Raw genomic sequence first — 26,690 nt, 5'->3', positions numbered from 1 at the left:
AGTTTTATATTCTCTTGCCACCCCAAAGGTACAAAGACACAGAGCTTCTATTCCCTTTCAGTACCTGTTTGTATCCTTTGCAAACCTCCTCTTCTGGCTCCCTATCTTCATAGGAAAATGCACCTGGTATTGCACAGTTGCACCCTAGAGGTGACTGCTCTTGGTCAAAAAAAAGAGCAAAATCTTTCTATAAAATGAATGGTATTCTGCATGCATAAGATGATATGCATAAATTGTGGCAGGAGAGGATGGTAACGCTCTCCTGTTCATTTAGCCACAGCTTAGCACTTAGAAGCAGTGAGGGAACATGGTGAACAGAAGCTGCAGTTCATGGTCTCTTTTATAGGGGTTCAGGAAACCAAATGATGAGAAGCAGACAAAGACAACAGAATTCAACAGCCCAACCATAAAATGAGCTGCAGGGCTCTCTTAAAGTTGTTAGACTGCATTCATCCTTCTCACTAAGATTTTTTTCTTTCCTTTAAGTGCACAGCTCCTAAGCTTTAATACAAAGGGAAGCACACTCTCCTTGACTTCTAAAGCAACATAAAAAACACTATTGTCTGTCCCTTGTAAATCTCCTGGATGGGATTTTAGTGTGAAGTATCCCAGGAGAGAGAGAGGTTGTTCTGAGAATATAAAACATCCATATTGAAGTAATGGAAATAAAAGCTCCTTTTAAAATTGTGTTGATGTAAATAGACTGTTAGAAGAATTTCTGCTACCCAAAGTGACATTAGCTGTTAAAAGATACCACAGGTTTTGAATCAATTCACTATGGTGTCAGGCAGGTATGAGAGGTTATACACCTGGTTTTCTGAGCTGGAGGAAATTTATAATGAGGTTAAATTTCTCTGGCTATAGTTATGTGGTTCACTCTCTTACCACGTATGCGTTCTGGATGTGCCAGGGAACCCCTGCACAGAAGAGAAGATGTGATGGTGGCAGGGGTGGGTAGAGGGGCTGTGCAGAGGCTGGGGGCTGCAGTCTGCAAAGGGAAGAAGGAATCCCCAGAGCTCTGGAGACCTGGGCTGCCTCTGAGGGAAGAGTTGTCATCTGTGGAGAAAGCTGCTGTGTGGCTGAGACACCCCTTCCCACCAACAGCAGAAGTTGCTGCCTCATCTCTTCCATCCTATCAGTAGTAGCGGGAACAGAAAATTGGACTCAGCAAGCAGGCTTACCCCCCAAGCCTAGCCCTGCATGCTCACCTTGCATCTTCCAGTAGGAGGAATGGATCAGTCCTAACTCCTCATCCCTGGGACAACAAGGTCAGCTTTGCCTACGCAGGTAAGAAATGTCAAGTAGCTTTGTTTGATTCAGTTTGCCCTTTGCCCAGGGCAGGCCTTTGACTACCTCTGCTTAACTAATCCTCTTTACAATAATCAGAGATCTAAAGGAGCCCTTGGTCTTCAAGAAGGAGAATTGAGAAAGGCTTCACTATACAACAGCAGGCAATTTGCTTTGTCTGTGGGTGGGATTGCCCAATTAATCTCTTAAACATACTGGTTTTGCAATGTTTCTTGACTGCTTATACTTTTGAATAACATTAGCTTAAAGATCATTTCCTTCCAGCCCTAACCAACCTACCTCTAGGGCAAAGCACATTATCTTTGTAACAGCACACTGAGGCACTTTGCTGATGTCTGAGGATAGGAAAAAGAAAAAATATTGATTCAGCTGAACTTCATGGTCACTTGGCTTTCCTCAATATGGCCTGTTATTCCTACTGGAAATTGCAGTCCAAGTGGATTTTGAAGATGCTTATCCATGTCTTCCCAGTTATCAATTAGGTCAGAGCCATTTTCTGTGTGTATTGCTCTGTATGGCCATGGGCAGCCAGTCTGCACTTCTAGGGAGCAATATTATGCCCATGCAACAGATCTTCTCTGGGCCTACATGGGAGAGCAGGCACTCTGGAAGTGTTAGCTAACACCTTGCTTGTGGCATTGCCTGCTGAGTCTGTGGCTGTGCAGCAGTCCAACTGGCCAAGAGCATCCAGTGTACCATGCATGCAGGTTTCCCCAAACTGGACTTCATATGCATGGGTCAAACAGTGCTGGAGTATCTGTTGCTAGTGGGGAAATCCCAGGCAGAAATCTTGAAGTCCTGCCCCAGCTGAATTAGACCATGGTGTGAACATGTGAAAAACAGAACAAGGCTGTAAAGACCACGGGAAGTTTGGGGGTTGTCTTTAGATCTCATTTGCATGGCTCTGTTGTTAATGAAAAAAGAAACAGCTCTGTAAGTGACCATCATTAATTTCAAGGAATCGAAGTTGTGAGATGAAGCCCTTTCTGTAAGCGCAGCAGTGTGTGAGATCTGTACTGATCAAGCTGCAGGTGTTGTAGTGGTATGTCAGGCTTCACAATTAGGAATCTCTTCTAGTTTTTATACTTTTCTTTAAGCCTTTTCCATTCCCCTTCAGTAGTGTCCCAGCTCTTCCTCACAACTGATATTAATCTTGCTGGTCTATTGTTTCTGGCTTTGTCTTCTGACCCTTTGTTCTTTGCCTGCCCTGGCTCTGTTCAGCTGAATTGATTTTGTTTGTTTGTTTGTTTGTTTTCATTTTGTTTTCAGTTCTTTTGTCTCTGAGGTGCCCTGCGCTTGCCTTCTTGCTCCTTCTGCATTGCTATAGCGGCTGCTCTGAGGAGCCAGCATTCATGTGTGACTAGGACTTGGCCACTGGAAACTTTTCTTTGACACAAGGGCACCTGGGTGAAATTCTTCCTCTGCCCCTGCACAGATTGCTCACGTGCTCTGTGTGTGTCTGTCGCAAGGTATTGTGTACCTGTTTATAAGAGGCATGTCTCCTTGACTTCTGCAATTTACAGAGAAAAGGGCGTAAAGCTTGTTTGCAGCGTAAGAAGAAGGGACTTGGGATGAAAGCAGGCTCCTGCCCCAGACAATAGCCCTTTAGAGGTTGTCTCTGCTCTTTCAATGCAGTCCTGCTTCTCTGGACTCTGATGATGGAGAGGAGGGGTAATGGGGCATGTGCCCCAGCCAAAAGGGGACACAAATTCTTTACCAGTCCTGCTTAATTTTATCTAGAAAGAAACATAGGCACAAATTGCTTTGCTGAGACCCTAATGCATGCACGAACTTCTATTAAACACTTTGTAGACAGGAAGTGTGGATTTAGGGTGGTTTTGAACAGTGGCACACAGCTCTCTAAGAAGTCACCCTCCCCAGGAAAGTTGGTTCTTTAGTGACAGATGTGGCCCCTAAGTGACAATTTCTGGATGTGCCCTATAGTGTTAGTTCAAGGGTCCAATTACTTATTACATGTTCAGCAAGTGGTAATAGATCCCTGGTATCCATGCTCTGATTTGGAGGTTACGGTTTTAGTCTTTGATGCTGATAAATGTAGAAGATAATTGGAGATAGATGAAAAATAATTAATTTGTTGGTTTTTTTTTTTTTTTAAGGCCACATGTTTTCAAAGAGAATGCTTTATTTGAAATTTCATGTGAGCTCACTTTTCTTTTTCTCTTACTTTCCCTTTCTCTCTTTTTTTCTTGTCTCCCCACTTTTTCGTCACTTTATCACTGAAGGAAAAAAATATGGGGGGGGGAAGGAAGAAAAAAAGAAAGGTTAAAATCTGTTTCAGTGTTCTGTTAAAGGAGGAAAGGAAAAGTCTGTAGGTCATCTTATGACAAAGTTTCTTCAGAATTTTCAAATTTTACTTCAAAATTTTCAGCCAGTGGTACAGCGTGTAGGCAACATATTACAAAGCTGGACTCTGCCTTATGTTATGGTCAAGCATAAGCCAGGTCTTTGGGTGACTACAGAACAGATGTGGCACAGACAATGACAACAGGGCAAGTCCTTGTTCACCAGGGCCTCCACCTACCCAAAAGGAGCTATTTCTAGCATCACTGAAAGATTTCAGTTTTCATGGTTATTAAATTTCTACTGCCATGGTGGCTTTTGTATGACACTAATCACCATTGAGGGCAAAGCCCTTACAAACACCAGTGCTTGGTGTCATAACAGCAAAGTGAGAACAGAAGGGTGGCTAATTCCCTGGTACAGGAGAAGCCATTCAGCCTCGCTGAGATTTAACCATCTTCTGTCAAACAGGGGAGAGTCTGTCACAGAATCAAGAGTGGAGCTGAAAAATGCTGTGACCCAGCCTTCTCCCAGGTACCATGTTTCCAAAGCTGGGTCTGTCTCTTACTCCTGGGGAGAAGCAGGAAACAGCAAGCTGTACTGTCCTCCATCAGAACCGGAAACCCCTTGGATCTGAACCCCTAATTCACTGCAGGCAGGTTGCCTGCCCTGCACTGGTGACAGCAGCCGGGAAGTGACTGCCACCATGCTCAGCTAACAGACCCTTCTAGTGGCTTTGAAATAAGCCCTTACTTTTGCAGTGTGCATGCCAGTCTGGAGTCTCACTTTGTCCAACGTGTTCAGTGGCATGTCTCCCTTCTGATGTCTGTACCTTTCATGCAGTAAAAGAGGCTGTTCATTAAAGTTAAAATTACCTTTAAGTTGTTAAGATTCAGTCTGACTATTCAAGGTAGAAAGTTGGACAGTCTTCACCCCTGGTTACATGTGAACTGTTTTTTCTTCTTCCTGGCAATGTTCCTAATGGCCAAGGATATGAGGGAAATAGCACCTTGACATTAGCTTATGTGGTCACAGTGCTGCCAGAGTTTAAACTCATTGCTGCAAAGTGCTTGGGGAGAGCTTCTGTCTGAGGGCTTGCTGGCACTTCAGAGTTAATTTGCATCTGAGGCAGGCTGTGAATGTAGAGTGCAATAGAACATTTCTTGAGCAATTCTTGTTCTGGAACAAGAGCATCTTATTCCTTCCTAGTTTAATATGCTTCAAAGTAGATTCTGCAATAAGACTGTCTCCAAGCAGAATTCTTTAGGAAATGGTGTTTTTTCTTCTTCCTAAAACAGCAACAACAAAACCCCTCAATGCTTAGAGGAGCCCTGAAAGTTATATCATTCTAACTTCCTCCCTTGTGTTCTTCAGATGGAAACACGTACTTTATACCCTCCTGGAAAATTTTACCTCTTCACAAGCAGGGATGTCAGGAGTCTTACAAGTGACTTTGCCTGAGTGGAAACAGGCGAGCTGCCTTGTACCTTTTTAGTTGATTTGAATGGAAAGACAGGAAAATCCTATAGAAGTGAAGCAGTATAAACTGCAAACCTAGTAAAGTGGAAATCAATGAAGCAGCCAAAAGGTGCCATTACAGCTGGCTTAGTGTAAGTTTTCAGATATCAAGAGTAACCAGAAAGTGATCACTTCACTTATCCCCACAGGGGAAATGAGGGCAAATAGTTGTGCAGGTTTCCTATAGGAGCAGGCTGTCAGCTGCCATTGTTAGGATCTGGGGAATGTATGTATGTGCCATCTTCATATAGGAATGGCAAAGCAGCAGCTCCAGTAGAGGTGAGCAGCTGGGGTTCAGCCTGAGGAGTGGATGCCTCGGCTTTTCTCTTTAGCTGAGTGGACTAAACTCTGAGCTGGAGCACAAGAAAATGCAATGTATGCTTCTCCCCGAGCTCTTCTCAGCTCAGATTCCTACTTTGTTCTGAATCCTGCACATGTATCGTCCTGAGAGACCCAGAGTGTTAGGGCACCACATCACCCATGGGGGCACCTCCTTCCCCATGTGCTCTTGCTCCTTTCCAGCAATATGTGTTCTATTTTCATACAGGCAGTGGGTCGCACCAGGAGTCTGTCTAGCTGAGTGCCAGTGCCCAATAGTAAGTGCCTACAGGTTATTAAAGGTCAAGGCAAATAAATAGAGATGCTCCCCAATATGGTCTTGCCACACTCTACAGCTGAAGGAAACTGGAAAGGATAGTTGTGAATGACTGACCTTCTGCAGTGCCCCTCTGGTCTCTGTATCACACAGCTTTGTGTGCCTGCCTGGTTCATACCTGTTGCTTCTGGGTCTCTGCTTGACTGAGCAACACATTTGCAGATTTTGAAAACCATTTTTAGAATGTGTTTAAAAATACATATTTTTCATTTCTTCCCTAGCATTATTTATGTAATGCCCTTTTTCACTGTGTATTAGATTTTCATATGTAAATGTATTCTCCGTCTCCCTCCAGAGAAATCTACTTTTTGCCTCCTTGGTTTATAACAAATTCTTTGCTTGGGCTGATCTATCCATCTTAAGATGTCTATAGTTCTTATTGCTACCACAGTTAATGCCATAAGACTAAGAGCACAATGTAGTTGCTTTGCTTGTGCTTACCGAACATGAAAAACATCATTATATGACGAGCCCCCAAAGGAGGTGTTAGGTAAAACTAGTCCATACCTCCATTCCCAGTGCCCACCTTTGTTAAACTAAGCACACTGAAAACCCAAAGGTTCCTGATCCCCAGAGAAAGGCACTGCTGCCAGGTTGTGAAAAGGTAACTCTGGGCATAGGGAGTGTTCAGAGTTCTGGTGAGACAATTCAGCAAAAGGCTTGAAAGGAGCAGTGTTGTCATCTTTGGCTATTCCTCGTAATACAGCAACCTTTAGTGGTTTCCCAAGTAGAACAAAGTCTGCTTAGTCCTCCCTGGGTCCATAAAAGAGTTTCTGTTTATCAGTTACAAAGCTCTGCTGGGAATCTTTTCCCTGGTGCGGACAACTTTGGAAACTTTACACTTGTGATGCAGTCTCCTTGCTGGCCCTGGAAGGGTTTTGGATCTCTGCGTGTCCAGTTATCATGGAGGGGAAGAGAACAGTCATCTTCCAGGATCTGGGGAGCTCAGCCTGGTCCTGGGTGGAGCAACAATAACATAATGATCTAGATTCTTTTTCCCTGGAAGACCCTTATAGCTCTAAATTGAAAACTGGAGAATTAAGTGATTTTTCTGTTTCTGTGTTTTTCCCCTCTTTGCTAGTGCTGTGTGAGCCATTGGTGAACAACTGAAACTCCCCATTAGGGCCATGGTGACAAGACTGATACTTTGTAAGTTGATAAGGATAGCAGGAAACAATGCAAGGATGCCTGAGTTAATTCTGCCAAGGTACATGCCTGCTTAACTCTGGTTCATGCATTCAGGATCTTTCTACTCTTGGGTCTATTTCCCCCCCCTTTGCAATCAAGCCACTTTTCTGGGTTGCAACCCTCTTGTCTTGCACATCAGGGAAGGTGGGATCTACGTATTTCTGTTCAATTCTAAGGCTTAAATCTTAGCTGTATTTAACATTAGTTAATTCTGTAAAAATTGAGGGCCATAATCCAGCAAATGTTTTTAGAGCTGTCTGGAGAAGTCACGCTTATGGGAAGGACAAGCTTTGAATAATAATGACCAAACACATCGTCTGCTGAAGCAACATCTTTAAAATGATTCTGATAAATCCCAAGTAATTCATTAATAAAGCGAGATCATCTGATCCCCACAGTGTTTCTCCAGGAACCCTTTTGTTTCTTCCCAGGAGGAAAAGAGAGGCATCATTTAGGGGGTATTGGTAGGCTCATTTTGATGCAAAGAGAACTCCAAGCTCCTTACAGCATATAGGGAAAATCAAAGAAAACAAAGCCACCCACTCAGTCTGTGCTGTGCACTGAATTTCTGAACCCTTCGAGCAATCCTGCAGCAGCTGTATACTCCTGCCGATACGTCCTCTCTTTGACACCCTGATATGTTCTTTCAAGTCAATTCCACAGGTCTTTGCTGTTGTGTCAGTTCTACTGGAGAACTGTATGACTGCCCTCCGGGTCTGGGGGAGATTAGTTTGTAGTTAAGCAAGCTACATCACCCATCAGGGTAATAAAGTGGCTGAGGCATGGGCTCATCACTGCAGAGGTCAGGAGGCAGTCTGCTCCCCTCTGTTCAATCTTGCACTTTTTACCAGGCATCTCCAGCCTTGGCCTCATTCTACTCCCCTACATTGGTCTAATTTTTTGAAGCTAGTGGGGATCTCATTGCTGTAAGGAACAGGAGAGCCAGATACAGTGAAATAATGGGAGAGATTAACCCAACGGACCACCTGGACTCACAGTGAGTACCAGGTGCTGCTGGAGAGAGTGTACAAGTCCCATGTGCTCAGAGCTGCAGTGGGATGAGGTAGATGGTGCCAATGTCACCCTACTGCTTCTCTGATCAAGTGTTCAAGCAGCCTGCTGCTTCCATGAACCCCCAAGTTTGAAGCTTTTGAGAATCTAGCTTTTTCTGTCATTCTGTGTCTTTTTCTAAAGTCTGAAAAGACCCACAATAGAAATCAAGGACATCAAAATGAGTCCTGAGGCCATAAATTGCTGGTTCCAACAAATGAGAGAAAATGTCAAACTGCTAGGTTCCTTGGGGTCTCCACCTGTTAAACTGCCAAAGCATCAGATCAAATCTTAAGGCATGCTAGAAGACCGTTTTATTAGAACAACATTACATAAATATGACCTAGGCAGTCTTTTGTAATGAGACAATTCTTGTGGTCTCATCTCATCATCTACTAAGGTCTGTTTAGTAATGTTATTTTTTTCAGGCAGGACCAGGTGCTGGCTAGAGTAAAGTATCTGGAGAACTTTCAAGTAGGAACTAAGATTTGCCCTCACAAAATGCTTAATTGTCTCTTTTTTTGATTGACAATTTTAACAGGCAAAATTAAAATACCACACTTTACCTTCCCTGGGTTATCCTGTGAGATGCTGAGCACCACCTATGGTTTGTGGAACACTTTCAGTGCTCCTTGATTTTGTTTGGAAGAAAAGACAGCAGAGCTGAGAGTACTCAAGCCTGCATTTCTGAAGTGACCAGCAATACTGGTTGTCTCTGTTACTACAAGGCTTTCCATCTTGACCTCTACAGGGCTGGTTTTTAGAAAGTGCTTATCTTTGGGGCAGAGGAGTGAGGGAATGGACTGTCAGTGGCACAGATCTCCTTTAGTGGCAGCTGGGTAAGAATAGAAGTTTCAGAATTTGCTCAACACCTAGCAAACCTTTTTTGTTGCTGTTTGCCACATTTCCAAGTGCAGTCAGCACCAATGAGCTTCATGAGTTTGTTTGAAAAATCCATCTGCTGGTTTTGGCCCCAAAGATGCTAGCTTTGTTGCCCTGCAAATCTGGCCATTGCTATCTCAAGTTGAATATACTAAAATAGCAGAGTCTGATAGCAACCTGCCAAAAATCAGCTGTGCTAGAGACCAAGATCAGGCATTCTGGCTCCTGGTCCCACATCCTAGTCACTGGGAATGCCAACTTTAATTATGTTTTATTGGCAATGTATATCTATATCTTTTCAGTACTGAATCAGGATGTTGTGCTCCAGCCCAGCACCAGCAGTCACATATCCTCCAAAGCAGATGTGAATCTTTTTATGAGGAAAGAGCCACAGCTCATAAAAATACATAGGAAATCCCAAACACTCATCACTTACCTGTTTTTTACACTGAATTGATTCTACTCCTAGACTGCTGATTTGTGGCTGACTCTATTCCAGTCATATCCATTTGTCTGTGTAGTCTCCCTGCTTGAAACACATCTGGAGCACCATGATTGGGAACTCTGGGGTTTTGAGGCAAAGTTTGCATGGTCTAAGTGTAGACATCCAGCAAAAAGAGTGGGATAGTCAGTGCACATGAAAGGTGAATGGTGTAAGTGTACCTCCTTTGTGTGAAAACAAGGAATATAAACCTAAGGAAATACATTCACAGGGTGTTTTCCATCCCAGTCTGTCCCATCCATTCTTAATCAGCAGACATATTAGAATGGGCAAGAAGGTCTGCCTAGTGGCATCATATGGTCCATCTTATTACCCAGTAGTCCTAAAATGTTTTATTATGGTAAGATGTTCCTGAAACCTCCTTGAATTTGCAATCTTAATGTTATTTGGGGCTGTAATGGCAGAAATGTCTCCTGTATCCATACAACAGTGTGAGAAAGATTTTTATAACTTTATCGGGTGTTCTGGAAAGCGGTTGAAATGTTTGGGTGCCAGAATGGCCAGAGTCTTACTTAATTGTAGAGCTGTGATGCAGTAACACAACTGCTACTCGCTGTCCTTACAAACTGTGGTCTGCTGATCTGTCTTGAGAGGCCTGCCACACACTTGTGGTCCTCCAGCAGAGACTTCAGTCCCCTCAGATCATTACATGCAAAAGAATATATCTGAGAAACCTGGAGGGGTGGGATGGAGGTGAGGGGTTGGGGTGCTGTGATTCAGGCCAGAGACTGACAGAGCAGTCTTTCTCTCTCATGCTGGCCAAACCCATTTGGGAGGCTCTTGGCTGCTGTTCCCGCCTCTTGCTTCCTTCATGAGGATTTGTGTTTCAGCCACACTGAATACCAGGGTAATTATTTGTGGAACCCTATGCTAACTGGAGGAGAGAGGGAGGGAGAGGTCAAGAACAATAATTTTTTAAACATTTTTTAAATCAATTACTGTCTGTGCGTACCATGCGCATTAAAACTTGAGTTAAAATCCGTAGTGCCTCACTCTGCCATTTTAAGTATTTGTTGCTAGTCATTATCAATTTCTTTGCATGCAGCCCCTATAGCAGAAGCATGGTTTTCTCTGGAGCTGACGTTACCGCTGTTTCACTGGGCTGGCAAAATGCAGCAAGCTAGTGCGTTCCCTGGGAGACTGGCTGTTTTCCATTTATTTCAGTGCTCTGGAAACAGGCCTAGCTGTAATGGCCTAACATATCTTAAAACAGGGAAATTACTAATTCAAGTCAGTGAGCATATTTTCATTTTAAAAGAGTAACAAATTAAATAAACTCCATGCATTTTGCATTTGAGACCTCAGTGTTTCATCTGCTGTAATCTAATTCACCCATTCATTTCCTGCACATTCATTTTATGCCATTATTTGAGATTTCCTTTGCTTTTAATCCTGTATTTTGAAGAGACATAGAGTTACAGCAGAGAATAGATGAGAGAGTAAACGGTAAATAAAAGAACAAATATGCCATAATATAGCTTGATGTGCTCCTAATCAATCTGCTTATCGCAGCTGAATCCTTAAAGTTAGCTGTGCAACTTTTCTGTCTCAAGTTGATTAAAACTTATTTTAAAATAGGTGAAGTGGGGCCACGTGCACAATCCACCAGGGACTTAACTGTTGCCTGCCCCCGCCCCCACAATAGCAGTGATGGTTGCAGAGAAAACACAACTGAAATAACCACAGGGGCCTAAAGACTTTTTGGGGTGCTTTTAACCAACCACACTCAAGTAAAGAGATCTTACTTAGCACTGAAATATTTACAAGTCTATTTACATGACACTTTAGATGAACCATAACCAGGAATGTATCTGGTTCACCTACTGCATCCTTCCTAATACTGTCTCACCTGCCTTGGTTGGCTCCTATCTGTTTTGTCATGGGTAATTATGTTGTTTATCTGTTTTCTCCCTTGAAAGCTTCCTGTCCATAGGAACCACTGGGAAAAATTATTAACTTCTCTGCATTTTCTAAGAACTTGATTGTTTTTCATCATGTGGCACCCACAGGCCTGTGCAAGAGCCCCTCTGAGCCTGTCTTGGGGGAAGGTTAGATGAAACTTGAGCATCAGCATAGAGGAAACAGGAGGAGCGGAGGCTGAACTGAAAAGTAGGATCTGATGAATACTCACTAAGGTTTTGCGCATGGTACTGCATCCCTCTCTGAGCACAAGCAATTCCCTTGCACTTTTGTGTGTACTGAGGATGGCCAGAGAGGGAGTTAATGAAAAACAGCCAGTGTTCTGGATCTTCCCACTCTCACTTAATTGCAGTAACTACTCGGAGGCATATGCGTGCAGATATACATCAGGTCTGGCAACAGAAAACCGTTGACTGATATACTTCAGGCAACAAATTTTCCCTCATTTAACATTGTAACCGGGTGCCTGTTTTAGTTTTGCAGTGCTCCTTTATCACCTGAATTATTTTTATAATTTTGATGAAATGAACTTTGTTTTTGCCATGAATTCCAAAGGGATGTTTGGAAAGACAAGAAAACCAATTAATAAAGCATTCCAAATCTATAAATTCTTTCTGTATTGATGTTAGAATCAATGTGTGCCCCCCTGTGCCCGCCCCCTCCTCCCCCCCAATAAACACGTTTCTAAAAACTAGAAAAAAACAGTTGAGTTTGGCAGTCTGTTACACATTAAGAGGAGGAGCAGCACTGTAAGAAGGAGCAGAGTCAGCATCTGCAATGATCTTGTGCTTATGGATCACTCTATGTGATGATCTTTTGTAGGGATAATTTCAGTGACAGCATGATGTTAGATCATGTCAATAATCCTGCTGTGAGTCAGCTCTGCTCATTTATCACCATTCACATGCTGCTTTTTTTTTCCTTGCTGTTGTGTTGAATATTGGAAATACTTCAGGCTAAGACTTTATTGGATCATTTCTGTCTATTGGCCTGTGCTGGGGGCTGCACTGAAAGCACAGGTATGCATCCTGTAGAGACCACGCTGGCACGGCATTGCTGTGACCTGTGCCAAGTAGGGTTCAGTGTTAGTGTGACACCTTTCCCACCATGCTGGGATGGAGAAGTGTGTCCATCTGTCTTTTTCATGTTTTGTTTTGTTGTTTGGGGTTTTTTTTCTGCAGCCCCATGAGAAAGGGCAAAGGCTGAACAGACAAGGACCCCTTTGCCAAAAGAGAATTCCTTCACAGGCAAATGGTGGAACAGCAGTGGCTTGCTGTTGTTTACTGCTTGTGCTGTACTTGTTCTGTGGAGACAGAATACTGTAGCTCCTTGGCTCTATCATCTGATTTTTTTTTTTTTCCCCCCACCATCATGTTAAATAATCTCTCCAAAAAGACCAACCCCACATTTTTTCTTTCCTAGTCTCTACAAAAGTGTAAGTATAGTGTCTTTCACACTGGTTTCAGTCTCATTTAACACAACATTTCAATAGTTTTATCTAAGCATAAGCATTTAGGACTCCCTTGTATTTGTTTTCCAGTGAATAGATCCTATTTTTGTTAGAGCCTAATTGTTACATTCTCTGTAACCTGCAGGCTATGGTGAGCTGACTGCAGGATACCAGCAGCTATTCAGTGTTAGGAAATGGGTCTGAAAATATAAATCACTTCATTCTTGGCATATACTAGACACAGTCCAGGATATGTTTGCATTAGGAGTTGCCATATTGCATTAGGATCTGTGGTGATTAGATTTTCAGTAATAGGAGCAGGCCAAATGTATTATATAGTTATACAATTAAACATATTGTCAGACTGAGAGTGAAAGGATGTGGTAATGGAGAAACAGGGGATAAGACAGGCTTTTCTTTGGAAGGAGCAAATGTGGAGAGGTCATGTTAGAGACAGCAGGAAGTTTAAACAGAGTTTAAGGCAGTTGCTTGAGGAAACACCTAGACAGAACAGTGGAAATCATGTGAGCAGAGAAGGTTTCTTTGACATGTTATGGGAGAGGGAACAATCAACTTGTTTGTGAAGCACCAGTAGATAATTTGAGCTGGATTAGGGTGGGCAGAGAGATGCCACAGGATCTGGTGTTGGAGTAGGTGAGAGATGCTAAGCTGCAGAAGGCAAGAGAAATTTGAGAAAGTGTGTTTAGCCTTGAGAAAGAATAATGACAGAGAAGTGACTCAGAGTAGAGGAGATGTAGCACAGTTTCAGTGAAGCTGTGTTTACCAAGAAAGACTGGTAAAAAACTGCTAAAATTTTTGGAGTCATTGTGACTGTGTATCTAATGACTCGCACTTGTCAGCATTGTTTTCCCTTTTCCTTGTTTATGATTCTTTCTTTCCTTTCCCTCACAACTATGAAAAGCTCCTTGAAGTTAATGCAAAGACTTTGGTTGATTTTTAGTGGACTATGGATAAGCCTTTTCTTATGTCATGGCTGAATGCTGATTTCTGAGCTGTTCCAGTCAGCATCTATAATTGCATGTTGTTATTTGAAAAATAATGATTTTAATTATTTTCCAGAAAAGATGGTACAAAAATAATCTATATTGTTTTGCTTCTTTTAATTGGAGAACTTTTCCATACTGTAATGTGCCTGAGTAGGCCCATTCCATCATGTTCTCCATTTTACTTTAAAGTAACTTGAAGAGCCAATACTTAGTTATTGGGCTGTTTACCTTGATCTCCAGCCACAGACATTTGTTTTCAAATACTTGTCTTATTTTTCATAGCTGATGTGACTGATTCAGATTGGATTATTTCATTTGACCCAAACTGGGTCTGCGGTTCGAAGATCCAACCAATCTGTGGGCAGCCCTTTTTTTCTTTAATAGCAGACTAATTGGCAGACCAATTAATCTGCTCATCTGTGAAGAGAAAATTTATAGCAATAAGTAGTTCTATTTCCAGAAGTCATTCTCTAAAGTAACATTACAGTGGCCTTGTTTACTTCATGCCCTGCAACACGATCCAGTGCTTCAACAGTAGCACAGGTCAATTAGTGGACAAATTAAGCAATTATTAGCCACTAACAAGGGTGACTGGCATCATTACCCTTCCTGTTTACCAGCAAACTGTTATTTTAATACAAAGATCAACAAATAAATTAGGGCATCTGTTGTATTGCCATGTCTGCCTTGAAGTAAATGATATTAAATGGGCTTTGGTTGCTGCCAAATTCTTAACCCCGGCCTAATGAGATACACTGATATGTCTCTTGCTGATTATAGAAGCTGTAAAATTTAGTTTGTATTGATTTATTAACAGGAGGACCAAGTTCTCTACGATGGTATTTTTTTTAATAGTCTGATATCTGTCTTTTTACTTTAAATGTTATTGATCTAGACACTATTGGGTTCCTCTGAAAGACAAAGCTATTTGCTAATTGTATTGATTATTTGAATGCTTACAATAATTTTATGGTGAGGTTTGTATATGTAGATGTATGCTTTCATCTGTTTCTCTTGCGTTCCTTGGAACTGCCTTTACTTCCAGGTTAGACTTCTGTGAGTCAGTTATTTTTAATTCGTGCTTTGTATTTTTATCATGGGGTAAGACTTCTTCAGAATTAACTGTCTCCTAAATAAGAAAATACAGTAAATATCGTTGGATTGGGTGAACTTGGCTGCAGTACCGCCTACTAGGTTGTGGTACATTGGGAAGTGCTGAGTCTCGTTTGCCACCAAGCTGCTGGGTGCCCAAGGTCAGTCTCTTCCCTTTAGTCTGGTGTGCCTTGTGCAACAGTGAATCGTGCAGAGCAGAGGCTCACCCATTATGTGTTTATACACAGCCTTCCACGTCATAGCACATTCTTGGTTAGGGAATAATAATTCCCTGCGTGAAGCTGAAAACTGTAGCCTCTAGTTGCCAAGATGCCTTTGCCAAGCTCTGTGAGTGAGGCTGCATCAGTAACAGGAGCAAAATGAGCAGAACCTGGACAACCCTCTTCCCTGGCACAGTTACAGCCAGAGCAAAGCTCTGAGAGTTTGGGGTCTTGTGTTACCTCCTGAATGAAAAGCAGTCATGTCATCCCCAAGGTATTTGTGGTCCTCCCTGCTGCATGAAGAGCTGTCATAAGTACACACTTGGTGCGCTGCCAGATCTCATGGCAAAACTGTTCCACCAAGGTCTTTGGTGAAGCGATGATCGTGCACACAGTGCGATATTTATGCTGCTTTTATTGTGGCTGCTTTGAAAGATCATACCTGAGCCTAGTATAAAGGATCTTCTGGACATACTGATTTCTGAATAGTTAGCTCTTCCAAGTATTTTAGAAAACATAAACTGATGTGATGTTTTGAGTCTAGTTGCAAGCTCTTTAAAACTAAAACCACCATAGTGTTTTGAGAAGCCATGGACTAAGTGTGAGATTGTATCCCTTTAAGTAGTTTTGAGCCCTCCAGGTGTGTGTAATGTGGATTATGTTTTAGATACTGCCAGAAAACAGTTAGAGCAGCAGTTTAACATAGCTAAAGCTTTCATGTTTGCATACAGTTGGGAAACCTGGTTATTCAGGATCCAACTGTGTCCCTGTGTCATTTCTTTGTGTTCTTGCTGTTGTATAATGAACAAAAGACACAACACCAGCCAAAAAGCAGATCGATGTTTGGTTTCTTTCATTGGGAGGAGGTAATTGCAGAAACATTTCCTGAGCAATATAATTATGTATATGCTAATTTGCCTCAGAAATTCAGGTTTAGTCTCTTCTTAAGTGGAAGACCTGGTTACAGAAAGGGACTTTCTCTTCTTCAGGATTAGTCACTAATAGATGAAAAAATTGCTGATGTTTAGAGTCAATTATACCTTGATCATCTTAGACATTTCAGAAGCCTCATTTTTCCCCATGTGCCTCAGCAAATTAGAATTCATTCCAACAGCAGCATAGGTTCAGATTTGTTAGTATTTGAAATACAAAATGGGCCTTAGGAAATAGGCTAAATGAAGGAGTTGTACAGAATGTGAGATTTTGGTCCCATCTTTAATGTATGTTTCAGCCAAGCTATAAACAAGTTTGTTTAACCTGGCATGTACCCAGGTTTTAGTTTGTTTATTTTTTAAAGATTTTGATTGCATCACAAAAAATCAGGTCTAAAGTCAGCTTTTGTGAAGTCAGCTAGTTAGCCCATGTCATCTCTTCTATACTGAATTGTTGCTTGTTATATCTATTCCCTAGGGCTTTGCCCTGTCCAGCGTTAAACGTTTCTGATGATGGGATTCCACCCTTCCCCTGGAGAGACAATTCCACAGTCTAACAGAGCTCACCATTAGTGAAATTTTACTGATGATCAGCCTTAATTTTTCTCTGCTTAATTTTATCGTGTTACTAGAGCGTAGTGATTGATTTATTCTGGGGAAATTCAGTAAATGGTTCCTACTTCACAGGATGGACCTTACAATAAATAGCATGTTGTCATGACCTATCTGTGGGTGTCCTGAAATTGCACAGGAACTCAATTTATCTCGACATTCATTCCCTGGAAGCTATTTCTGTCAGTACCAACTCAGTGGAGGAATAAGCAATGAATTTAACTGCGAGACTGCCTGCCTCCTGCCCCAGCACCAGCCTTGGAGCAAGGAGATGTTTAGTCGCTCCCTGAGCGCAAGGCCCAGAGGCAGGAGCTCCTGCAGGGTCTGGTGCTGTGACTGTGCCTGACGGAAGGGCATTTAGGATCTGGTTCCCTTGTCACTTGCCTTGGTTCCACATTAAAGGAGCTTCACTGATGAGGTGGAGCCACTCCGGGTTTTTATGGGTGTAAAGTAAGTGAAGAATCTGACTTTATAAGTTCCAGTCTATCTATCCCACAGTTTCCCTGTGCATGGTACAGAGTTTATGTAACTCTCCCAATTTTAATGAGGCATTTTATACCTCTTTATACATGCAGATGATCTGAACTCTGTGTTCATATGTCAAAGGTAGGTCTGGCGATATGCTCAAACAAATTTGAGGTGCCTCAGCTCAGCAAATTGCCACTCATGAGCTGAGCTGCAGTATGTGCCCATGTATGCATGCTGGGTATGTAAGGTGCTAGGCTTAAACAAGTAGGTTTTACTTCATTTCACCACTTAGGAGGAGAAATGTTTTGTTATTGTGGCTCAGCTGATGAGCAGTAACTTCTCCCTCTGTGGAAACTTGACTGTGTCTGATCATGTAGCCATATTGTATTTGCATTATAAGGATGGACTACGGTGTTTATCCTTAAAGTTCTTATTTCTGGAGTTTTTAGAAGGTGGCAGGTGCTATATGATTGCCAGTGGTTTGTTCTGTTGGAAGCAGGAGCAGTGCCAGGAACCAAGAGGAATGATCATTCTAATCTTTTATATGGGAAATTTCAGATAAATATCTGGAAATCATTGATGTCATAACCCCCCCTCTTCAAACTCTTCTTTCATTTTCCTCAGGTATAATTGATTTCCTTGTGAGCCAGCATCCTATTGCGAAAGTACTGAGAGACCACCTTGTCTTCAAGATTGCCCCCATGCTCAATCCTGATGGAGTATACCTAGGAAATTACAGGTACAGTATGGAGTACAAATCTGTGTATTGTTATATCTACCTTATACACCCTGCTCTGTTTTGTCACTGAATCTTATAGGGCTTGTTTCAATTCATTCCTCTTAAACTGGAGGTTCTCACGTGGCTGTATGCTTCCTGAAGTTCTCATCGAGGAAGGGGGCTCAATGGCAAATTTGCTTGCCTCAGGAGGTAGAGAGCAACTCTCCAAGATGGCAGGGTATCTGCTCTGCAAGCCTCCTCTAGGTGTGGGAGTTAAAGTCATCTTAGAGTTAGACCTTAGCTGTGTTTTATAAATGCATTCATTATGCTGCTCATCAGCCTCTATGTAAATGTGTCAGTCAATCACAGTTCCCTTCAACTACCCAGATCATCCATTAAAGTCACAGATTTCAGTCTATTATTGTACTGTAATAGATAGGGATACATGGAATGGAATAATCATTCCACCCTATGCTAATTTTGCTTCATTTTAGTATTTGAATTACTACTTTACCACCTCCTCTGTTGAGAACGTATTCAGATAATCTTTTGTTTTCCCTAAAATTGTTTGCTCTTAATGCATTTATTTACAAAATAAATGTGCTGCTGGAGGTGATAATGAAAAGCAGCTGATTAGTTGATGATTTGTTTGTGGGGGCAATTACATGTACCACATAGTTCTCTGGAGAAGCCCCTGAGAAATGTAATAATACTGTATGTGGTTTTGCTTACAGCGCAAGACTAAATAACACAATATACTCTGTAGCCAGGCTACCTTGAGCTTTGATCTAATTAGGTATTGCATTGCTAAGCAGAATAAGACTGGGTTATTATGTGGATGAGGAGACCACTGAGGAAGAAGCTAGAAGTTGCAGAAAATGGTGCTGCTGGCTCTGTTCTTTGTTTTGATATGTGTTTCTTAGCCCTCCTGTGCTTTGCTACTTGCTAAACTGAAATAGCAGGGAATTGCGTGGGTGATTTCAACAGTGCTTATATACATGTTTTATAAGTGAAACTTCCGAGGACACGTGGTGTCCTTCCAGCTATGCTGATACTCCCTCAACTCTTGGCAAATCCAAAACCAGGGAGCCATATTGCAGTAGTGGCATCTGACAGCACTAGGAATTTATCATAAAGGTTATGTCACCTTACAGGAATAAAGCCCTACAGTGGCTCTAGAATCTGATTTTACATCGCTTTACTCTGTTCCAGGTGCCCTGCACGTAGGCAACTCCAGCTGCAATTAAGTAGCTTTCGTTTTCCCCCATAAATTCACTTGCCCTGTAGGTTTTTCTCCTGCACTATTATTTATACTTTTTGAGAGGCATGCAGCTTTACAGACATGCATATGGCTCGTAACTTGCAAAGCCTTTTGGGAACCCAGGTGTTATGAAAGGGCATGTGAATTCATTTGGAATTGCTGAGCCTGATGGTATACTATTGTTTTAGCTTTTCATCATATGCAGAATTTTCAACCCTCCTGAACTAAAGAGACTTTTAATGAAGTGGTTGGAAAAGCATTTGATTTTCTTGCAATTCTTCACTTTATTTACAAAAGGCCTAATGTAACTAATAACGTAAAAATGAGGGTAATAAGCAAAATGCTACCTATTATCCTGAGAAGAATATTAAAAAGCCTAGTAATGTGCCGGTGTTGTAGTTAACTAGTGCTGAGTGAATAATTTACAGCAAACACTTTATTTCCTTCTCATACAAAATCCACAAGCACATCACAATTTATTTGCTTGAACTTACTGGATGAATTTAAAAAAAATCTCTAAGGATCAATTGTTATTATTTGAAAATTTAACTCTGAGACTTCTCTGTGATTGGCTAGATAAGTCTGTTTCATCTCTTTTGGTCTTTGTTCAGATTAGCACATAAATAGGACTTTCAGAAGTCTTCCACATAGTGTGGTATAACACAGATATATTGGCTGGGGACAATCCCCCTGGTTTTGCAAACAAGGTCTGTGGTGCCATACGCAGCAAGAGCAGTTTTAGGCATTTGAACTTCCTGTTATCTCCCTCTTTCTCGAAGCAGCAGCTAGTGACTATTTTTTTGGTTCATTGAAGGTTCACGTTCAGAGCTATGCAAGCTAAGATAATGAAATGGGTAATTAAACCTCATGCTTGAGTTTGTAAATTGATCTCCTGCCAATGTGAGAGATTTTTTTTACCCCACCAGTACACAGCTTTGTACAATTGGCAAAGTATACTGTCAGATGCACTTCGCTGTCCTCTGAAATCCCAGTTGCAGTGAGCACCATTAAAAGCCTGAGTATGTCAGCAGTTCTCATAGAAGGGATGGGATATACTAGTTCTCCTGTGATCAAAACAGGAACTAACCACTCGTTTACCCAGGATGATATGGTAACAGTGGGCTGATGGGATTTTCTTCGTTGTCATTTTTGGGGATGCAGGACTTTCACCAAGGGTCTGGGTCCTGTGCTGCTCTTCAAAATCCTTGTTCCTTTGTTTTGAGTGCTTGTGAACTGAAGTTTAGGAGTTTAAGCCAAAACTGCAACAATAATGCCAAGAATTGTCTATTATCTATAAACTGTTGCTCATTCTCAAGAGAACAGACCAAATGGGTTGTGACTCTAAAGGGACTTTCTTGTGGTGAAATGTTCATAACCGGCAACAAGTGAGTTTAATATCACAGCTATAAAGCAAAAGTGCTTGCGGCACAGACGCATCTGTGAGGAAAGTCGTTTATATGTTGCGTGTACATTCAGGCGGCTCTAAAAGAAATGGTCATGGAAATGAAGGTCAATGCCCAGTGTATCAAGATGCATGGAAACAGGGTGCTAAACTTTACTGATTTATTCAAGTATATGCAAGAGTTTAAGAAGTGTATTTGTGGACCCATACAGTTAGCAATGAAAAGACAAGGTGCTTCATGTGACTTGAGGGGATGCTTAATCACCCCTTTTAATTTAGAATATTTGGAAGGTCTATACACTACTTTTAAAAGTATTTTTTAAAATAAATGGACAAAAGTTGCAATTTGATTGTAATCTTAGAGCATAAATCTTTTAATAGAAAGTGAACTAGTACAGTTTTATTTCTTAATAGCTATTAATTACGTACATAAACCAAGAGAGTTGGTGAAATTATCTCTACTGGACTTTATTTCCAGTTAAATTTCTGACTGACTGTTTAGAAATCAGAACATTTAATTTTTGCTTTCACCTGTTTCTTTCTGAAAAGAGCTGAGAAATGAAAAGTCATGGGCAAACCACAGCACAATAGATCAGATTTGGCTGGGTACAAGTGTCGGAGGGGTTAGGTGCAGAGAAGTGGATCCCTCAGAGTGCAAATTCACCTGCAAGCCAAAGTACTGAATGGATAATTGGGATTGCTCCTGCTGGCAGTGCTAGATGTTGTTTGCTGGTTTGCTAGCATCATAGCCTTCTGTGAAGATGACTACTAGACTGCACTCTTTCTTCAGTGAAAAAAACTTCCATAGTCCTTTTCTTGCCACATGAGTATAGCCAGCTCTTTCTAACATACAGGATAATGATAGGTACCTGCTATTTACTGTGGACAAGGATGTAGAGTCTCTCCTAAAACAGGAGGACAGGCTTCATCCCTTTCCTGAAGTCTTTAAAACCTGGTATTACAGTACTTCTAAGTGTAACTGGCTTTGCAGTTACAGTGTGTATAAAATGTTATGCCACATGGGCTTGGTAATTAAATTACCCAGGAAGATGCCATTGGTTGATCTAGCTAAAATAGTGAGTCTTCAGCCTAATTTGCCCTCTGTTCTGGCTGGTAACTTGTCCTCAGCTCTCACCTGAACTGAAAGACTCTGTTTGCTGGGGATGGTGCATGACTTGGATCTTTAGCGTTGTGAAAGAACATGGCAAAAATTAAAAATATTTGTGAGTTTCTCCATAACACTAATCTCACCCTCTCTGATGTATTAAACTGAAACAGTTTTAGGAAATAAAGGAAAACTAGTGCTGGGAAGAGAGATTTCTTAACTTTTCTCTCTCTGCTTGCAGCATTATCATCTTCTGAACCTATTACCATCCCCAGGGAGGTGGGGTTAGACTAAGGAAAAAAAAAAGTATTCTTGATTTAAAAGTCGTGCATCCCCAGGCTTGGCCTGAACTTTCCTTTATTGAGAGCTTGTTCTTAAGCTGGCATTCTGCAGCTGAATGCTGAAATGTGTCCCTGCAGGCGAGATGACTGTACCACACCATCTTAGATTAGTTCCAATTTGTCAGCCTCACCTTCCGGAGATGAAACCCTATACTGGCATCAAAAGGGACATGTTTCTTAGTCTTAGTCTGGGCAGTTCTTCACTGAGGTATCCCAGAAATGCCATGACAAGGCAGCTGAAATATCCTAACCGCTCTCTAAAGTCTTTGTTGCATGACCCAGTAAGGCTTCCTGTTCCTTGCTGTTTCTGTGTTGCATTCAGTTGGTTAGCTGTGACAGTATCAGCCTTCAGTAAATTAAAGCCATGAATTAGCTGAAATGTTCTGAACTATCGTCACTACAATGTCCTTCTAGCTTGATTGTAGGGACTGCAAGAATTTGTGTGAATGGGGAGAAGAGGGCACACACTGATTCTAATCCTTTCTTATTTCACTGTCAGGTACGATATTTTTGAAGTCAACACAATCTTTACTGCTTGCTTCTGTGAGGAGTTAACAAAACAATTTCTTGGATGGAAAGGAGGCCAGTCCTACCCAGACTGGAAAGCCAAGTTCACCATAAACAGTGTCAGAGTCCATATTGCAATGAAAGCTGTGTTGGGATGAAGTATTTTGGACAAATGGTATATTTTTTGCCCCAGAAACGTAGTTTTGTAAGGACTGAAATGGTTTGTGGAAGTGAGTTGAATTTGGCAAGTTGTTTCAAGTGAAAAAAGGGAGCTGCGAAGGCTTGAGAAACATTTAAAATTATTCATATCAGCATTTTATAAAGGACAATCTTCTCTTGTTTTTGTTTGTTAATAGCATGATTTGTTTAAAAACTGTCTTTTTTTAAAGATCCCTTTTGAAGAGTCTGAAATGCTTGGCTTTGGATCAGATGAAATATTTCAGATTTATCCTGAATAGGTTTTTGTGGACTTTATTTCTTTGACTCTAGAAATAGTCAAAAGTTCAACATTCATGTTCACATGTAATTTATGAGGGATCTTTCGACAGTAAAAGCATATGTGGACTTTATCCAAATTATTTTAGCTCTAAATCAGAGTTATATGTTGTAACACTGCAGAGTGCTGATTTTGGGTTTTGATAATATCACTTTGGGGGATATACCTATACCTGCCTATATACATGTGTATATGTATGTTCAGAGTGACTGGATATGTTATGTGGTTCTTAGTATCACTTGTCCAGTTGTGAGACATGGTGACTTGAGTGCATACTGTCATTTGCATAATCTCTCGATTATTTTTCACCTATTTTTCTGGTGGGGAAGGTTTTGGTTTTTTTCTTAGCTTCATTTAATGCATGTGAAATTCATGCATTGCCTTGAATTGAAAAACAGAGTATCCATCTCAGATGACAAGATGAAGCTCTCGATGGAGTTTATTTTTCCTAATTAGGCGTTTGTCATTGTGTATTCTATATAACAACGTATAAGTAAACAATCATGGACCTTTTGAATAAATTTATTGGTTTTATTTATGTTACTGGGTATAAAAAAATCTATAATTACCAGGTACAGCCGCAATATAACTGGTATTTAATGACAATTACTTTTTGTTACCATAGAAATGAGTCCAAAGTAGTTACCTATAATTTCTCATTCCCAAACCTCACACATGTTGTATTGCAGTATTACCATAGTAATTGCCTATTAGTCATCATAAAATAAGCAGTTACCCAGAAGATATCAGGATAGTGTGAAATTTTTCATCTCCTTCAAAACTTGCAGCACATGCCGCTTCTCGTCTTCCTTTAGTGGGTTTTTTGCCTGAATGACAAGATTGTTCGTTGTACATTAACCCAAGGGAAGAAGGGATGTGATTGAGAGAGAATTGTACTCTAAAAATACACCAAGTCAGGAAAAGTATGTTCCGTCCCCTGAAAATATAGAACTATTTCTTATTATTGAAAAACAGGGATTTTTCAATCCCACTAAATGGAGGTTTGTTCCTTGCCATGAATTTCCTATTTATTTTTTTTCCAATTCAGTTGTGACCAAAGCAGAGGCTATACATCTTAGGGGGTCTATGAGAACAGCCGTGCTGTGTCAGGCCTCACAAGCTCAGTATCTGCTAATGCAGCAGTGGACAGTGCCACTCTCCTTGTAAGAGCGGGAGATGCTCATAAGATGCTTTCCGCCAAGTACTTTCCCAACTTCCAGTGATTTTCTTTTCAGACATTTCCTGAGTTCGTGGGATTTCTGCCTGCTCAGTAATGTGCGGTAGATTTGTCTTCCTAGTACTTGTCCAGTTTGCCCTCAGAGGGTAAGCGTTAGCTCTCTGTCTCCTCTGGCCTGAGGCTGTTCAGCTCCTGCCCCAGTGCAGGAAGCACCCACCTCAGCCTGCTGTGAGCTTCATGGACTTTGCCTCAGTGGCCCCTCTTGCACCTTGTTGTCTTAATTTAGATTGCATGTTATTGAGGCCAGTGAATTGCTCTCTGTGCCTGCCTAGATCACATTTAGTATCACCTGGGGGTTGGTGACTCATGTGGAGGCAAGTGATGTTCCCCTTCGTAGCTGGGATGACAGGAGAGGCAGGCCATAGGTGCCAAGTGCATTACTGACTGTCTGGTAGAATGGTGGCAACTGAGCTTTTCTCTTCTCCTCCCTTTCCAATCTCAAAATTGGAAATCCAAGGTGGCTTTCCAATGCTTCAGTGTCTTTTGACAGCCCCTTGGATTAAAAACATTAACTGTGGCCAGGACCAACCACCCTGATAATGGGGAAAAAACAAAGAGAAAGAGACCTACCACAGTGAGGGAACGGCCGTTTCCTTGTATCACCTTCTCCCATGCGGCTGGGGGAGAGGGTGACGCATGACAGAAGCTTTCTCCTCCCCCAGCTCTTGCTTGGCATTGAGGACAGGTCAGGAATTTTCTGTGCTGCCTTCCTCCCTGTCCTGCGTGTTTTTGTGTCTGTTTTGGATCTCCCAGCTCATGCAGTGTGTCACGTTGGTGCCCTGGAAAGCAAAGTCCGGAGTGGATCTGCAGCTGTGACACAGGTGCTCTCTGGGTGGCAGCAATGGAGAAGACCAGGGAGGCAAGCAAGCAGTAGAGGTTTTCTCTGGCCCTTACATCCATCTGGCTCATAGCATTGCCATTCCTTTCCTGCTTGGAAGTTTTCTTTCCATTGTGGCTTTTATTGCCCAAAGCGTGCTGTGATGCCCAGAGTGTGCTGTGATGGTAAGACAGTTACAGTGGTTGCTCTTTTGCTCACCATTACTTAAAAAAAGCTTCCTTGTAAAAAAGTTGTCATCCTTTACGTTAAAACAAATACTAGGTTTGCAAAAGGGTTCCTATCTACTGCCATTGAAAATGCTCTTTATATTGATGTGGTAACTGCTCATTTAAACCATATTACAGCTCCTGAGTATTTTTCAGTTGCTATTGATGTGACAAATTCTCTTGCACAGAGGACTGCACCAATCAATAGAGTCAGTACATGTGCTTTAACGACAAAGCCACATGCCTTGGGGTTCCAGTTGAATCTGAACCTTTTAGTAGCATTAAATAAAGCTATATTTATTTTGCTTTTGGTGCAAGAAAAAAAAAATCCAAACCCAACCTAATTTAATACAACTTGTTGGAAGGATTTGAAGGCAGTATTATGGGGCCATTTTCACGTGATGAATACATAACTAGTGTCAGAGCTGCTATTTTGTTGTTGTAAGCGAACCCTTCTCTTTTAGTTAGATTGATCTGGGACTACAGAGTAGCCTTTTATTTTTAGATGAGCAGGGAGAGAAGTCATAATGAGAAATATTGAAATCATAGCTTTTTTATATCTGCCATTATTCCACTGAGAATGAGACATGATGTCCTTAAAGAGACAGGGCTATTTATTTTCCATTTAAATAGCACCATTTGTGATGATTACCTTTGAGCCGTTATGCAGAGAATGCACACCCAACTCATGAATCCCAGCCAAGTGAATCAAAGTTTTGTGCCTAAGTGCCATTTACATCTGTGAGTTGCTGTAGGACCCTATTCTTGACCTTCACTGATTTATTTTTTCCCTGTTTTTGTCTTCTAGAATGTATTTGTAATTAACAGGGGTCTTAATGTCAGTTTGGTTGAAATGTTTGTTTCCTTTCCTTCCCTCCTGAATAGCTGATCTTAAGTGTGAATAATCCCATCTGGGTTTTTTAGCTTTACTTTCAGTTAAGTAACTAAACATATTGGGCTTTCTTCTCTTTTATTTCTTTCCTCTTTTTTAAGTCTGGCTTGTATCTCTGGTGATTTGAGTTCTTGCTCATAGCAGCAAACAAAGGACCAAAGTCTCCAGTGTTTTGTTTGTTTGTTTTCGTGTGTTGTTTTGTTTGGGGTTTTGTATTTTTTTTTTTTTAATTCTGCAAATCACTTAGTAAACTTCAGCCAATTTGTTGTAGATCTTTGTTTTGGTTTACCCGTCTGCAATTTAGGAATAATTAGGTCTCATGTATCTAAAATTAGCTGTGGAGCTACATTTATTAGTGTGCGTAAAAAAACATGTTGCGTTCCTTGGCTTTGAGGCACTATGTAGGTACCAAGCAGTATTGTTTAGAAAAACAATATCTTTAAATATACCCATGCAATCAAAGCAGTGCTTTATTGTTAGTTTTGCAAGTGAGAGAAGGGAGAAACGCTGAGTTGGTCTGTCTAATAACAAGCTGAGCTCTACTTCTCGAAGAGCAGTTGCCAGGCCGCAATCCATGGCAT

General features: G+C 41.3%; 1 protein-coding gene across 1 annotated transcript in view; it reads left to right on the top strand.

Annotated features, from left to right (window-relative positions):
• Window positions 1-26,690, top strand: part of AGBL4 (AGBL carboxypeptidase 4) — a 981,249-nt gene that overhangs the window by 754,696 nt on the left and 199,863 nt on the right. The window contains exon 8 of the mRNA XM_075508731.1: window positions 17,731-17,845. Within this exon, the coding sequence (XP_075364846.1) occupies window positions 17,731-17,845 (115 nt within the window). The remainder of the gene's footprint in view (window positions 1-17,730; window positions 17,846-26,690) is intronic.

Source organism: Mycteria americana, chromosome 7 (genome assembly GCF_035582795.1).
Source record: "Mycteria americana isolate JAX WOST 10 ecotype Jacksonville Zoo and Gardens chromosome 7, USCA_MyAme_1.0, whole genome shotgun sequence".
Taxonomy (NCBI): Eukaryota; Metazoa; Chordata; class Aves; order Ciconiiformes; family Ciconiidae; genus Mycteria; species Mycteria americana.
This window is presented reverse-complemented; position numbering and strand designations above follow the sequence as displayed.